This window comes from Malania oleifera, chromosome 4 (genome assembly GCF_029873635.1).
Source record: "Malania oleifera isolate guangnan ecotype guangnan chromosome 4, ASM2987363v1, whole genome shotgun sequence".
Classification (NCBI taxonomy): domain Eukaryota; kingdom Viridiplantae; phylum Streptophyta; class Magnoliopsida; order Santalales; family Ximeniaceae; genus Malania; species Malania oleifera.
The window spans coordinates 79,431,343-79,449,246 of NC_080420.1; the positions used below are offsets into that span (position 1 = coordinate 79,431,343).

The 17,904-nt window shown below is 34.9% G+C and overlaps 1 protein-coding gene across 3 annotated transcripts; it reads right to left on the bottom strand.

The window, feature by feature from the left end:
• Positions 1 to 5,394: 5,394 nt before the first annotated feature.
• On the bottom strand, positions 5,395 to 17,105 carry LOC131152725 (uncharacterized). 3 transcript variants are annotated; one of them, XM_058104558.1, is made up of 4 exons: positions 16,946 to 17,086; positions 16,574 to 16,827; positions 15,872 to 16,002; positions 5,395 to 6,595 (listed from the first exon to the last, which is right to left on the bottom strand). In XM_058104558.1, exons 2-4 carry the CDS (start codon positions 16,787 to 16,789, stop codon positions 5,803 to 5,805), a joined length of 1,140 nt encoding a protein of 379 aa, XP_057960541.1. In that variant the 5' UTR covers positions 16,790 to 16,827; positions 16,946 to 17,086; the 3' UTR covers positions 5,395 to 5,802. The 3 variants fall into 3 exon arrangements, with proteins under 3 accessions (XP_057960541.1, XP_057960540.1, XP_057960539.1); XM_058104557.1 differs by having other exon boundaries at positions 16,928 to 17,083; XM_058104556.1 differs by having other exon boundaries at positions 16,574 to 17,105.
• Positions 17,106 to 17,904: the final 799 nt, after the last annotated feature.

The following is a 17,904-nucleotide window of genomic DNA, read 5'->3' on the forward strand; positions in this document are numbered from 1 at the left end:
GAGGCTTATATAACACAAAATTAGACAAAATTTATTAATGCATTAAAATGGGAAAATATAAGAAAAAAAGGGAAAAAAAACTAAATACATGAAAAAAAAAATTGAATACATTAAAAAAATAGAAAATTAAATAAAAGAAGTGGGTCAGTATCTTCATCTTTAAACCTTCAAGCACAAAAAGAAAAAAAAATATAAATCGGACATGTGGGAATTTATATAAGAAACAAGTGGGTGAAATTATGGTTTAATGCAAGCATAAATTGATCAATTCAATTTAATTTTGATTGATTAGTTAAATTCTGATTGATCAAATCATAGTTGATTGAATTCATCCCCCCAAACCTATAAATAGTGAGCTTCAGAAGGGTAACGGACAAAGGTGGGCACAGACACAGACATGGGCACAAACAGACAAGGAAGGAAAAGGGGAATTACTTACTAGAAATTTGAGAGAAGTTTGAAGGTTTGAAATCAAGAAGGTGAAGAAAGATCGAGAAGCAAAAGGCTAAGGGAAAAAATAGTAAAGACGTTGACAGTGGAGATTCAAAGTGGCAAGATTGAGGATTGGACAAGATAGAAGACAGAGGTTGGTTTCTTTTTTATAATTTTAAGTTAGTCGGTTTAGTTTTGTTTAAATTTTAGGCACGTTTAAAAATTGAATTCTAGAATTTTAGTTTAAATATGAGCAATATTTGAACAGAAATCAGTTTTTAACCAAATCAATATGGAGAAAACATTATGGAATCATCTAAATAGGTTGGGGTTTTTGACCCAGATGCAAAAGGAAAGATCCTGATTTGGATCCAAATACCTACATTTGATTACCCGAATATTCCTATATCCGACCCAAAAAAAACCCAAGTCAACTTGACCCGAGTCCAAGTCCAATAACCCCGTATCACCCAGACACTTGGACCCAAGTCAATGTGGACATGGGTCAGCTTAAACCTATTAGCCAATTTCTTTTCTCTCTCGGCCCAAATGGATCTAATTTTAATTTAGCCCAACTTGGGTTACCTGATTAAACCCAATAAGCCATGGCCCAATTGATCAACTTGATTAAGAAAATCCATGCAAGCCTAACAGCCCAGCAAGCCTAGCCTATACGTAACCTGGGACTCAAATTAAACCCAGTTAAACACCCCAAGTCCCAGATAGGCTTGATCCAATTAAACCCAAACCCAATTTAAGCCCAACTCCCTAAAACCCAGATGGGCCCAAACTAATTGAACCCTATTAGCCCAATTGAGTTTGAAACCCTAACCTCCTAAACAAAACCCAAACAAGCGCCGATTCTAACCCAACCGTAATTAACCAAACCCTAGTTCAGACGAGCCTTGGTTTCCCCTCGATTGTTTCCCTAGAAAATGGAAGAAAATTGAAATAAAATATGAAAGGAAAATAGAAATTGAAAGAAATAGGACTCAATTGTTACCCTCTTGATTATCCGAATTCAGATTTGCAACTCCTTTGCTTTCTTTTGATCCAAACCTGCAAAATGAGAAAAAAAAAAAAAGGGTAAGATCTAAGGTGAGACAAAGAGAAATGAAAGAGAAAGAGTAAAGTAAAATATAAGAGAGGTAAGATTAAGAGAAAGAAAGATCGGAGACAAAGAGAAAGGAAAGAGAAGAATCAGAAGAGAGGAGAGAAAGAGTTGTGCAAGAGAGAGGTTCGTGCAGAGAGGAGAGAGAGAGAGAGAGAGAGAGAGAGAGAGAGAGAGAGAGAGAGAGAGAGAATGGAAGAACAAAAAAGAGAGAGGAGAGATATAACTATGCGAGAGAGAGTAGAAGGAGAAAATAGTGAAAGAGACAGAGGGTATGAGAGTTAAAAGAGAGAGAGAGAGAGAGAGAGAGAGAGAGAGAGGAGAAATTCGAGAGAATTCGGAAAGAAATGAAAATAAAGAAAAGAGATAATAAACGTTTTTATATTAATTTTCAAAAAAAATCATAATAATTAGTGGAGCACGTATCACCATACGGACAATAACACGTGACACGACCACGTGCGTGTTTGGGGAGCAACATGGCGCAATCCTAGCCATCTAATGTGTGTTTTGTCCAGACGGTCAGTCGCTGCCGCATCAGCGATCCGTGTCAAATTCCTGCGACCAACTAATTTTGCTGCGTGGGGGGTGATGTCAGCATGATATCACCCTGCAACAGAAAAGTCAAAAAAAATAATAAATAAGAAATAATAATAAACAGTGTTACTTGTCATCACTGCTAGTTGACACATGGCCACTTTGTTTGGCCCAAGTCAACCTAAGTTGACCTATTGACTCGGTTCAAACCGTAGAACTCTTTTGAACCACCGATTCATTTTATTTAATTTTAAAATTAATTTTTAATTTTTAAAAAATAGGGAAAATAGTAAAAAAATTATATGAAAAAATTAAGAAAAATATTAAAAAATAAGAAAAACAAATAAAATTTGTTTGAAGTATTTTGACTAGAATAACAAAGAAAACGGAAAATCAAAATATTAAAAATGAAGGAAAAAGTCTTTAAAAATCTCATAAAACTACAAAAAAAAAAAATGTTGGAAATTTTGGGAATATTTAAAATACTTTTTTTTATCAAATTTGATGAATTTGTTTAATTATTATTTGTATATATTCTATTTGTGTGTGTTTGCATCCTAATGATTAAATAAAGGGTAGAGAGGTATTTTATACCTTATCTATATTGGTTCTGATGGGGTTTATCTAATAAGATCTCGTCCTTTAAAAGTTTTATTAGACATTCCTAAATCGCACCGTATTTCATATTTACTTTTAAAATTTAATATTTATTTTTTAAAGAGTTAATAAAAGACCATTAGATTCAATTTAGGGTATTTCATGATTAATTAGGTATCGTTCGTAGAATGAGTGTGTAGGGGGTATTAGTACCTTCCCCTTGTATAAGTGAACTCTCGATCCCAACTCTAGTAAAAGCAGACCAAGACTATTGGTTCCTTGGTTGGAGATTAGTTTAGAGACCAATCAACAAGTAGTAATTGGGTGAGCTAATCGCACCCAAGTAAATAACAGGTTAGTGGTGACTCTATCAAACTTATAATATTATTATTCCTCGTCATTCCGAATCCTTCTCCGAGATGTTGCGACATTTACTATTTCTAAGTTTAAGTCTTCTATTTTTTTTTTCACCAAACAACTTATTAAAATAACTTCTTCATCTCTATTTTATGTCTTTATCTTTAACCAAAACACTATCATCCATATTATTTATACATTTTAAAATACCTAAGTCCTTGCTACTTCTTTCTCTAATTCTAACAAGTTTAAATATATCTCTTTCCCATTTTTTTATATCTAGTTTAACATAGAAATTATTATATGTTCTATGTTCTACTTAACTAATGGCCTTTTTTGCATCTATTTTCTTGCTTCTATACTTTCAAAGTTTTTTATGATTGTACGTTATTGGATGTTTTAAATTCTTTTTCTCTTTGCAATTTTTCGTACATCTTGGTCCCACCACCAACTTTCTTTACTGATCAAAAATCTTCCACCATTAATTCTATCTTACTCTATAGAGTGTTTGTGCCTACTTTATCCCTTATTATTTAATCATCCTCTTTAATCATTTTATCATTAAATTTTATTATATTTTCCCCCTTCAAGTTCAATCACCAATTCTCTTGCATTGATTTATGTTGTTTTTTCTCTTCCTATATATATATATATATTTAACACTAAAATTGTACATTGTGCTTTTAAACCTTCAGCTTAGGATAATTTTACATAATGGTCTACCCTCTTAGTTAAAATCTATTTAACTTTTATTTTGCCCACTCTAAAAGGTTATCAAGTGTTTTTTCTTTCTTTTGAAAGTAAGTATTCATTATAATAAAATCATATGACATGACAAAGTCTAAGATCATACCAATTAACTCAGTTTTATCTATATATATATCTTCCATGTATATCTCATATCTTTTATTGTCCTTTCTAATGTTCTTACTCAAATCAGCTCATACAATGTTTTCTTAGTCCCTAGTATCTATTGTATATACTATACATGTCTTCTCAAAATTGTCTTTTAATTAAGATTTTTTGCTAAGTCTAATTGGGAAGTATAACCATCAATGACATTAACTATATCTTGACTTAGGGTTTCTTGGTTATTACGATTCTATACCTTACTCTTTTAACATCTACCACACTCTCTTTTAGATCTGCGGCGATTCTCGCCCTATTTTTATATTTTTCTTTTCCAGTTCACCAAAGCCTAAATCCTTATTTTTTTTATATTTCTATGACGTTTTCCCCTACCCACTTAGTTTTTTGAAAGCAAATTATGCTAACTTTTCTTCTAATCATTGTATCAACCATATCTATATCTTTATCCATAAGTGTCTATATTTTAAGTTATTGATCTAACCCCAAACATCGTACACTACCTTCTCTAACCTGTAAAGTCCAAAACATCATGGCCCAGCCCACCCTCACCCATTTTCACTACACTCGTGTGGTAGAAGTGCAATTCGTCACTCATAGGGGATGCCCCATTGAATATTTGGTCAAGATTCATGTAATATAGATACCCCAATAATTTATTAAAAAGAAGCAATCCTCTTATTTTTGGCTAAAAGACAAGCCTTATGAGGTGTACCAGTGTCATAAAAACAAAATGTTAGGAAAAGTATGTGTTTAGAAGAGGTTAGTATAATTTTTAAAATAACGTAGGAGGCTTGTATTTTTTTAACAAATCTTAAGAGTGGAATGTCCTTTGCACAAAAAAGTAATAGAAGAATACTTCCCCTCCTTTACTTCCAATGTACTTGTATTAATGCACAATTGCCACCCACGAGATCTGTTCTTATAATTTTATAGAAAATTAAAATCTTCAAATTCTTGTGTTTCATTTCGAAATCGAGTTCCCATCTTCCAATTACATTCCAATCCTCGCACACTCATCTTCGGCATTGAATCTAAAGGATCTACTGCTGGATAGATACTTTCACATTCAATCCTCTTAATAGTATGGTAGTAGCATCTAAATATGCGATGTAGGAATTGTCACACTGTAAACTCTATAAAATCTATTAAATCATAAAATTATACTTCATATAAAAATCATAGAACCCAATAGCTCATGAACCTGATTTGAAAAATAACATCCATGGGACCTGATTTCCCACCGTGAAGCCTTGAGCCATAATTTAATTCTCGTGGTGCATTGTTCATATCTCCCCCCCCCCCCCCCAACCAAACAATTCATAAGATAAAAATTTAATAATAAAAAAAAAAAAAAAAGATCAAAACAAGAGAATTTTTTAGACTAGAGATAGAGCCAATTCCCCCTCTAATTACCAAATGGCAAATGAATATGGCCTACCTCAGTGACTAGAACGCGAATAGGCGAAGACGTAAGAGTGAAATCGAGTGGATGAACAGAACAGAACAAAACAAATTGGAATAAATAAAGAATTACATGTATAAATATTTTCTCTTTCCATATTTACTAAAGAGAGTCCTACAAACCTAATATACAGTCTCTGTAGTTTCATTTGCATACATCATTTTTCCGTAGCAAAAATTTTTATCAGTCAAAATGTGTCGTCTGCACACTCCAAGAACATTTTGATATCCTGCAGCTTCTTCCAGTGCACTCTAGCAGCTCATGAAGAAATGAAATAAAATTTTATGGCACCCAACATACAGTAATGACATCTTATTTGCAGTTCTTTTTCTGCCCTCTTCATCTTCCTAGTTCTTCATCAAAAACTTCTACTTGTAGCCCTCAAAAAATGTGGATCAAAAATGGTAATAAATCAAATGAAGCAAGAGGGCTTCTGCTAATCGAGTGCAGCTTTGTTTTTTCGCCCAGTTATTGGCTTCGGCAAGCCATCGAAGATTGGTCTTGCAATGGCTGTATTGGAAAGAGCCTGTAAATCAGATTTCAAGCTCCACTTGGAAGTAGGCCAGATGGACAAAGAACTACTGCTGTCCTGATCTTGCAAACTTGACGTGCTTGATGACTTCCGTACCCCAGTGAAACCATCAGCCACAGATGAATCACCTATACCTATCGGAACAAGGTTTGACCATCCTGCATCCATTTCACCTGCCAAAGAAGTTCGGCCTGCTGCTTTTGGCCTCAAAGCTAGGCCTTTTCCTGCTATTGCTGAAAACCCACCACCACTGCTGTTATCCTCCTTCAAGAGCATTTCTGGGGCGTGGGAACTGAAGTCAGCCTCGGATTTCTGACGCCTTCTAACTAATTTCTCATTCCATTTATCAGAATCCCCTTCTCTAGCCTCAGCCATATGCACATCATCAATCAGTTCGCCATTCTCTGTCAGGAAACCATTAGCTACGCTTCTAGATTTCCGATGGCGGCCCAGAGGTGGGTTAGAAGCCATGGAAGCTTTTGGTAACACTTCATCTTCTAAATAATGAGCACTTCCTCTCCTATAGACTGCCAATTCAAAGCCATCTGATGGACTTTTTTGATTTGTTTTAAGCCCATAGTAACCTTGTAAACTGCTCATGGCTGGGGAGACCTGCTGAGGAGATTTCATTCTTAGAGATTGGAACGAGTCAAACAAATCAGAATGACGGCGTGGGGTCTGGTCAAAGCAGCTCCGTCTGCAACAAGTTACCCCATGATAAACCATTCCGTATCACATGATAAACTATTTGTGTAAAGTAGCTCTTAAAACCCAGGTATCTCAAACCAACTCCAAAATTGCTTAACAACTTGCATTTAACAGAAAAATAAACCCTTGAATTCTAAATCTTCTGGTACAAAAATTTTCTTCCAGCCAAAAGAATGATGAAAACAAATACTAAAAAGATACCTGACCATGTAAATGTCATTTGAAGTGTTATTCTGCACAAGTCTTCAAAATTCTATTTGATGCTCTACTTATTCACACAAGGATAAAAGAGTTCAATGAAATATGTTAAAACTATGCAGGCAGAAAGAAAATTTGGGGCGTAAGTATGTAAGATGCATTTCTTTCTAAGTGAAAATTTCACACAAAATATGCAAAGGTAGCTTCATTTCAAATGAGGAGAAGTACAAAGAGCATGGCATGTCACGCAATTGCTGATCTTACACATCTCCCAAGTTTTCCCCAACCACGCCCCTTAGCCCTGATCTATAACCAAAATAAAGCCATGGGATTGGTGTCATGATGGTATTAGAGTTTCTTGGGATTTCTAATTTAGAAGAGATTTAAATGTTAGGGAATTGGAGGAGCTTGCTTCTTTGCCGTGTGTGATGGATTCCAGGTTTCTAATAGGAGGGATGCTAGGAAGTCAGTTTTGGATTTTATTTTTTTTTCTTTTAAAGTCCATTTTTTGTCATCTTATTAAGTCTTAACGCATTCTTTCTTCGTTAGTGTAATTGGGAATTGAAGGTCCCATCCAAGATCAAAGCTTCTGTTTCAGCTTGGAGCCCTTAATAGTTAACCCCAACAAGCTGTTGCAGAGTAGGAGGCCAAAATAAAACAGTTCAGAGACCATATCTCATCTGTTTCTCCATTGTCCATTTTCTTGGGGCACAAGGAGTAGGTTTTTTGGTGTATTTGAAGAGGATTGGACGTGCCAAAAGACGGTGAATGGGTTTTTGGGCATTCTTTTCATTGGGCTAGGGAAGAGGAAGGATGCTATAACTTCATGGAAGTGCTCTTTGCTGTTATGTGGGGGTACGATCAGAGCGAAATGCTGTATTTTTTAGTGGCAAGAAAATTTGTCTTCAGATTTGCTTTGGGACAGAATTCAGTGCTTGGCATCTCTTTGGGCTTATAGTGCAGCCTGTTTTAAGGGTATATCATTTTGAATATTTCCAGCAGAACTGGAAGGCTTTTTATATTTTGATTGCATTTTATTCTTTCCCATTTTTGACAATTTCTTATATTCTTTTTTTTTTTCTCTTTTAATCTATTTAATTAAATTTTTTTCAAATAAGTTTGGATACAAAATGACCCAGTCCAGAAACAGGTCTTAAGTTTCCAATTCCAATAGCAATAACTCCAATATAGAAGAGTCCATTTAACATGCAGTCCAGTTGATGTTCTTTTATCTAGCAACAATTCTATTGCACCATCACCAATGCTGCAGCCACACCTATTAGAAGGTAATGTAATCCTGATTGTGATGACACAAGGATTTCTTGTGTTCTTTATCATGCAAATCTAATGTTCTTAATGCTGCATTTGGGAGGATGGATTCAGACTTTGGATTTGGATTTAGATGGATTTGGACAAATTTCAATACAATTTTATATTACATCCTATCTAAATCCAATACAACTTCAAATCCAAGACCTATCCAAACATAGGGCAAGAGAATTTAAAAGTCAAGGATTGGAATTCTATAACAAAGGTCAAGCTACTTGCAATGAGTCATAGGCTCATAGCTGCTATTCATTTTTAGATAAAAAATAATAAATATTAAGAAAAAGAGCATACAAACAAAAGAGGATAACAAATAAAACTGCAGGTTGGGCAACCATTCTTAGCCTTAATTTAACAACATCCAAGTGGACTTCCCTTCCCTCTGGATCAACTAAACGCAAACCATTTTTTATCCAGAAAATGTTGAAAGCAAGATACGATGACAGGCAAAATACCAGCTTCATCCTGCCCAATCTTGTTTCTTTCCTCGCCAATTCCAACATTCTCCAAACCAAAAAGTCCATATACATCATCCTTGTAGAGATGAAGACTGAAAGGAAATTTTACCCAATAATCAGAAGAATATGATCCAAATCGAAGTTGTTCACAAACCTCATCTATAAATAGCCCTCCATCATAATCCAGCTCACACTACTCATCTGAAACATCACCCCCATTCTTCTTCTCAATAGGATTTTCCTCACTAACCTTCTTTTGCAATCTATGTTCAACCCAATGGAAAACTCCTCAATGTAACCCTAAAACTTCAAGAAACTATAGCTCACAACCCTCGAATTAAACAAATACATCCATACCATAGTAACCAGAAAATGCTAACATCGTTGTAACCAAGAATTGGTACTTATGTTTCAAACATGGTACATTTTGTTCTAGAACATTAAATCTAGCAATCCAAATTTTGATTCAAAATTCCCATGACATGCTGAGTAAAAGAGAAACATTATCCCTTTACAATTTTCTTATCAACCATTATTAAGTAGAAAGTCCTGTTATGCATTTTCCACTTACATATTTATAAAAGGATACACCTAGGGTGAAATTTTAACTATAGTTATGAAAAATAAAATAAACTAAAAACCCTCAAATACTTTAATACATAAATGCATTGTGCAAACTCTTTCATATGGCTAAAAATGTTACCTACAAATATCTTCAATTCGCTTCAAAAGCAATCTGTATGAGAAATTAGCATATCCATCTGAAGTCTTCATATTATTGTCTTCTTAAACCCAGAACAGCAATAATTTGTTTCCATGCTATTTTTCGCATTAATTTACATGCTGCTACAAATCTTCCCAAATCTGGTCAGATATCTCTTCTTTCAAATCAGGCAAACCATTCATTGTCATGACATGTAAAAATTCATCTTTCTATATGGATAAAAAGATCACCCAAAACATTACAATGCGGACTTCTATCATCACATGTGGTATTCCGAGAAAAACAAACAGGCTGGTAACAACTAATTAAGTTGGAACATTTATGAAGCAGTTGGTGCGTTCCCTTTTTGAATGACCAGCTGACCGTAATGCAAAGAACTTGCAATCAACATGTCATATTCATAAGAGTAGGCATCATAGAATGGTGAAGAATCCTGATCCATGAAAATGAATTCCTTTACCTTCTTGTTGTTCCCAACATCACGAAAAAGAATTTTGTTGCTCTAAATCATAATCTGAATCCTCAAAATCATCTTTTGGTTTGAAAAAATTGTTCTTAGTCATTGTCTAGAGTCTCTATGCGAGCGTCGACTTCATGAAGCCACATTGATAACCAAAATCAAATTTTAACTCAATCCCATTCAACTTCTCATTAGTGCATTCTAACTTCAACAGAAATTTGTGGGCTGGTTTTGGCTCTAATGGCAACAGATACTGGAGAACAATGAGACAAACATCGACTTCAATTGTCCATCATCCATCAAAGCTTATGTTTCTTAGACAGAAACGATTTACACAAATAGTTTTTCTTTCAGCATTCACCTATGGCAGATTTATTTGCTTCAGTAAAGCTGATTTGTAATTATTTGTTTTAACCATCCAAGTTTTGGTTTTTTTCTGGCTTAGTTCTTTTTCTTGTGTTATCCTCCCTATTTTCTTTCTTCTCTCTACTGTACCATTCTTCTTCTTTTCTAATAAATTTTGTAGTTTATCAACAAAAAAACAAAAGTTCTTAAGAGAACTTAAAAGCCAAAGCTGAAATTTTATTGATAATAAAGTATACAGTTCTATTTATAGTAAGACCAGACCCTAAAAGCAATAAGAGCAATAAACCACCACACTTGATAAAACTACTGCCATAAACTGGAAACCAAAAAGGCTCAAATACCCCCAAATAACCAATGATGCTGGGTGTGAACATTCTAACTAATTTTTATTTATTTCTTCTAAATTTTGTCTTGCATCAGCAGGGAGAGCCTGCTTCCAACATCAATATAGATTATAGATGAACAATATATAAAGAAACAAATGCAGATTTTAGATTACCACTTTACCTAAACGCTTAAGCTATTAGGTTGTGGGCCAAAAATGTATATCAAGCTTTAAAACTCCCACCTGCTTGTGCAGCCCAATAGCACGTGAAGAGAGAACACGTAATAAATAACACCCATTAGAGGGAATATGATAAATTTTTCAAAACAACAAAATAAACGCAGGCGACAAGAATAGAACCCAGGACCTCCTGGTAACTAGCTCTATGAGATTTATTGTTCCTATCCCCTTAACTATAGTTGTGGACCCATCAGGAAGGGTAACTTGAGGTAGATTTTTAGGATACCGGATGACAAAAAAGAAGTTGGTTTCACCTGTCATATGGTTAATAGTAGTAGAGTCGATAATTCAAGGACTAGCGGAAGATATACCAGATGACATATAAACTGTAAAATTAACCTTCTAAGCAAAAGATGCAATTTGATGAGATGCTTGTTGGGATGCTTGACACTATAGGATCCTTGAATACTCCCCCTTCGAGACATGGTATGACCAAGATCTTTGGAGATGATTCCATACTATAGTTCGGTGAAGAAACTTTTGGACCCTTGGGAAATGTGTCGGGTGTTGTAGCTAATCGAGTAGCTCTAGAAGCATTTGTACAAGCGCATAATGAGGGACATGATCTTGCTCGTGAGGGTAATGAAATTATCCGTGACGCTAGCAAGTGGAGTCCAGAACTAGCTGCTGCTTGTGATGTGTGGAAGGAGATCAAATTTGAATTCGAAGCAATGGATACAGAAGCAAATCAGAAATACACAGAAAACAAAATGCTCTTGGGAGTCCAAGAGCGAAGTTTTGGACCAACTGAAACAACCACAACTGAACTTCTGGAGCAACCGAAACAAACACAAACGATTCAACCACTGATTCAACCACGAACAAGTCAGCAACAACTGAACATAGCACTGTCACGGCCCTACAAAATCAATGTCTAAACACTGCCACATCTCCAAGAGACTTAAGACACAGCCCCAAGAAACCAACACACAGCACCAGAATAATTGGAGCAACCACGAATAAGGTGATCCACCACTTAAGAGTCACAACTAAACCAGTAAAGGCTTCCACAACACCAAAAAACTCACACACGGCCCCAAGAAACTAGCACACAGCAAACCAGCTCTTACAGTACCAAACAGCCTCTACACAGTAGCAAATCAGAAAAACACAGCAAACAACATTCTCCTGAAATTCATGGGCACCATCCAAACACACGACATTTGACAACCGAAGAAAACCACAAACACACAATAAACAAGATAAAAAACAAACCAAGAACACAGCAACACCACCATTTCAGGCATCAACAACAACAAAAACAAAACCAAGCCTTAGTCCCACTAAGTGGGGTCGGCTATATGAATCTTTTTCCGCCAATTTATGCTATTCGGTAAGGATTCATATCATAGTGATCTGACAAATTTTACGCTGGCTGTCAACTACCTAACGCAACCCTCCTCCTTAACCCGAGCTTGGGACCAGCTGTGTGTGAAAAAATTAGGACATTAAGTGCATCACAACCCTCCTCCTCAATGAACTCAACAAACACTAACCACAGCTTCAGGCATTAGCAAATAATCATTACCAACATGGTTGTTAGAATCTTACGATTCGCAATTTGATTCATATGATTCAAATCACTTCTACAACAAATCGATTCGAATCTTACTAGGAAATCTAAAAACAAATAAAGCATTGCCGAATCTATCGATTCACCTTGTGAATCTAACAATTCGATCCAAAACTATTGATTCACACGATTCTGGACCTATCATATCCTGACAAGCCCAACTAGTTTGAAACCCCCAAAACAACATTTCTTTCTTTTTTTATTACTTTTATTTTTACACAACCTTCCATTCCTTGTCTATGTCAATTTTGTACTAAAAAATAGAGGAAAAAATAGAATTTTAGGTCTTATGTTGTTTTCACAAAGTCATTCTTCACTCTAGGGGTATAGTGTTCTGCATTGAGTTGCAGCAGAGCATTGACCAGTTATGGTAGTAATCTTGTTTCTTTCTGTTGTTAAGATTCAAAAAGTAGCTTTTTTTAGCGGTTTGTTCGATTAGTATCATTTTTAGGTTAACTTTTTTTCTTTATTTTTAATTCAAGTATTATTATGCTTTTAATTGTTGATGAACACCAAAAGTGACTTTTTATTTTATTTTTCTTATATTTAAATTATTACGTATATTTACATTTCTTACTTCATCTTTTAATGTTAAACCATTCATCCACCTTAACATTTGCATTTCATCAGCTTCTATTTTTTGTACATGTTTTTTAGTTGCCCAACATTTTGAACCATAAAATATAGTTGGCCTTGTAGTCGTCTTATAAAACTTTCCTTTTAATTTTAAGAATATTCTACAATCACACAACACACCTTATGCGCTCCTCCATTTTACCTCTCCTATTTTAATTTTATGTTCTACATCTTCTTCAAGTTCCCCTTCAGCTTGCATAATAGATCCAAAATATCTAAATCTATCAGTGCTATTAATCTCTTGATTATCAAGTTTAATCTTCTATCTATTGCTACTCCTTACATTACTGAAATTACATTTCATATATTCTATCGTATTCCTACTTATCCTAAACCCTTTAGACTATAATGTGACTCTCCAAAGATTCCACTCCACTTCTACTATCATCAATCAATATGATATCATCTGCAAACAACATACACCAAGAGATCTCATTTTAGATATTCTTAGATAGTTCATCAATTACTACAGTAAAAAGATAAGGACCTCAAAGTAGAACCTTGATGTACACCTAAAACTAAGCGACCCAAATTAGTTCTTCAAGCATACCATGATCCAAAATGGTGCAACAACTAAGCTTTCCCCATAACCATGTTCCTGTACCCACACCACAATTCTAAATGCACTGCATTCGTCCTTCAGGTACCATGCTTCAAAATTCAGCATCATGGTACTTAAACTGAAATCCACAGATTGTAAAACTTTATAATTATCTTGTAACCATTTTAAACAGGTATGGGTGGCCATCAAGGGGGATGGTAAAGAGTCAAACTTGGCACCTCAACAACCACCTCGCCTTCTGAACAATCTAGTACACCACTGGTCAAACATGCACCATGTACTACAATTTTTTTAGATAGGAGTCATAAGACCGATACTTGAAATTCACCTCCCATAGAGCTTCCAAGTATGCCAAATTTTATCTGAATCCCATCAAGAACAACAGGCGCTTGCAAATAAAATAGTTGTGTAGAAATACCTCTACTGGTTGACATCATTATTGCTTCTCCCCTTATTCTTCAAAACAGAAGGGCAATCAATTCCCCTTAGCATAAGAAGTAGCATAACATGAAAATCTATGGCAATGGTAAGATAAAGGACAGACAAACTCAGTTATGTTCATAAACCATGCTTGGTGTCTAGTTCAATGTCTCAAACACCATAAAATGATGCTACGTCTTCACTATCTTAACCAGCGTGAAATAAGACAACACTGGACATCCAAGAGAATGATAATAATGAAAGAAGGTGAATATTTTTTATGAGATCTAATCATTAGAGGTTTTGGCTACCTTTTTTCTCTACCTATACCTATTGCTTTTGCCTATAAATTGCACAGACCATCTGCTTTTCACAACACCTCAACTTTTTCGGTTTTTCCCTTCTTTATCTTTCATGCTGGTCCTGTTTTGTCATCCACTCCGTTACATCACCTCAATAATGCTGTCGATGTTTTTTTGTTCTGCCAGACCATACCATCTTAGTTAATCACACAATCATCGATTCACAGTAAATCGTCAAAGCTGCCACATATTTAACAATCATTACTTCATCTAGAAAAAATAAATAAGCCCCCTGGGGTTGGGAAGGGGATGAACTTTAATTGCTTTTCTAGCTAGCACTAAGATTAACAGCTGACCAAAATGCATAAATCTAGATTTAGAATCAATATTTGCTTTTATAAAAACAATTTGAACTTCTCTTTTGCCACAAATTTTTCTTCTAATGTTTTTCTTTTGTTAAGACCAGCAAAAAAGCACTTAGTTTCTAACGTACAAGCATAAGCCTTGAAATATAGAAAGAGGAATACACTATATTGACAAAAGTAAATTTTTAATTAATGACATGTGGATAGCTTTGCAAGGTGCCATGATCCCACATCGACGTTCCTAGTGAAATCTTGGGCTAATATGGATGGTTTCAACTATGCGAGGCACTTTTATGGGACAAAATTGTAAGGCTGGACAAAGTGAACAATAGTTGGGGTGGGAGCCACTCTAACTAGTCCATCAAAGATGGGAGGACGAGAGCCTATCACGATCCCATAATAAATATATATCAGGGAGACCTTGGACTTATAAGGATGAAGCTTCAACCATGTGAGGCACGTTTTATATAACAAAAACATGAAGCTAATGGGCCAAAGAGAACAATATGTCACTAGATTTGAGCCGAGGCCAACACACAAGACATGTTACCTGCCCATTTCAATACTCAAATAAAAACCAAGTAAATTTTCAAAAGATGCTAGGTTGCATGCAGACTTCTGCAGTTAGATTAGATCTTAACTAAATAATCGAATAAAAAAATTAAAAAAAAAAAAAAAAACACACCAAAGAACACTTGAAATTTTTAGTGAGAATAAGTAACTCTTACCCTATGGAGGACAAGAGCCATGAAATATCATGAACATGGCCAATAAAATAATGCAAACACACATATGCTTACATAAAGAAGTTATAGAACAAAAACAACAGAAAAATCAAGCAATGCAACCAATATATTCAATGACTTAGTTAATAAACACTAATTATGCACAAAAATCAAAATCAACATCTTCTACAACTGATATGAGTCAAATCAGGCAGCAAAAGAATAAGAGACCTGCCAAACAGCACATAGATTAACCAAGATATTAAAGTCTACACACAACCTGAAAAAAAAACACACATGAGAAGATATGAGAAGATATTGCTATGATAATATTCTAGCTACACATAACTGTCCGGGGCAGGAAACTTAAATTAACTACACATGATACATGACAAAGTTTAGCTGAGTCCCCATGGTTCCCAACCAACCCCCCACTCTAAAAATGAAGAGAAAAGGAAATTTTTATTTTACTTTATTCTATTTTATTCATTTTGGGGGAGTGGTTGTGTTGCATTTGCTATGCATTGCATGAAACCGAACAAATATTGGTCAAAATAAAATAATAAATGTAAAATATATAAATACCCTGGTGTATCGCAGTCACTTGACAAACAAGGAGACGGTGGGTGCCTTCCTGGGGTTGGTATATGCAATGACTTGAGGGCAAACATTTGAAGATCTGTGACCAGGCCATTCATCTTCTTAATGTCTGCCACCTGCCGTATCACAAATCATTATATATCATGAACAATATCTCGTCATTTAACTAAGAAAAATGAGGGAAAATGTCTATGAAAAAAAAATAAAAAACATAAAAACATAATGCATGCTCATTTAGATGCGTATTGCATAAGTCTTCTATACTATCTATTCCATTATTTGACTTCTTCGCTTTTCACTTGTAAACTCTTCAGACGACTGAGACTCCCAATTTGTTTACAAAAAAATCAAAGCCTATCACGATAGAATTGTGCCTTCATAAGACGAGTTTGAGTTATCAAGAACATCTAGTGAATTCATGGTCTATGAAATCGTTTGTAACATATGACGAGAAAAAATAAACTTCTTTCAACCAACAAAATTACAATAAAAAAACAAACATTTGCCCTCATTTTTGCGGAAACAATTAGAATTATCATAGGTTTCGAATAAGCAACATCTCTGTTCATCTATACATAAAAAGAAAATCGACGTCCAAATGAAAACAGACGAGCAGATAATAACGCAGAAATAGATTTACCTAGACACACATATGCGCATGCACAAGCAATAAATATATGGATTTACCTCGACGCCGTACTTGATGGCGATGCCTGCAAGAGTATCCATCTTAGAAACGGGGTGTTCAATAAAACCAACACCACAGCCATCACCACCGGTTAAAGAATGAGGCTTGGATGGCATTGAAGTACCATTGTCGCGATTCGCAACACGATCCGAATACAACGACTGATACTGGTAATGATGTTCATCATTGCGTCTCTCTCTTTGCATTTGCATCATCCTGTAACAATCCTGCCTGCCTCAGAGCCCCCTTCTTCCTAAATCGTCGAAAAACAATGCAACAATCAGTGCATACCGCATCGATAGGGAAAAGGGCGAATTCTAAGAACGAGTTGAAATTGATGGGAAATCCAGAACTATTGGTGCAAAAAAAACCCCAGATCCGGCGTTTGGATGCTCGGTAGTGACGATGGCGATATCGGTGGCGGTGATGGTGGGGGTGAAGGAGAATTTTCGTGCTCTCTTTTCAGAAGTATGTGCTTGAACGAACGAGCGAGCGTTAGTCATTGTTTTGTTGAATTTCAAGCGCAGAAACTATTATAATAAGTTAATCCCCTACTATTAGGGAAGATTAATTTTTGCCAAAGCAATTTTAATTAATACAATTAAACATACATACTTATTAAATTTATTCAATTATCCTGGAAGATTGAAATTGAAACTTGAGATTTATATTTAAGTGAATCTAAATAAAATATAATAAAAGAAATATATTAATATTGTCCTAAGTTCACACAAATTTAAAACCCATGGTCCAAATATTGTTATCGAAAATAAATTAATGATATTATCTATTTGTTAAGATGTATATAATTTTAAAATTGTTTGATGTTAATTAGGATTTCCTCTAAAAAAAAATTATTGTGTAATCTACTCCCAAAAACTTTGAATCAAAACTATTAATTAAGAAAAGTTTAGATGGTTTTTAATTATCTATTTTATTTTATCTTCTCTTCGAAAGTACCATTGACTTGCAAGTCGCTTTATAATCACAATTTTTTCTAAGTCATGTGCATAAAAATAGATTTTTTAATGACTTATAACTTCGTAGTATCTTGTAACACTTCCATTCATGTAGAGATCCCAAAAATACAATAATAAAAGAAATAGGGAAAAAAGGAAGATGGTTTGGGTACAGCCCAAACCATCAACGGTTTTGTGAGGAAGTAAGAAAATTGTAGACGATTTTATTTTTACCGCGGACCGATAATAGGTAAAAGAGTAAAAAGGGAACGAGTAAAATCCAAACCGTCGACGATTTTGTGAGAGGAACAGAAAATCGTCAACGGTTTTCTCGACAGAATTGTTTTTAAATAAGAAACTCGAGAGCATTT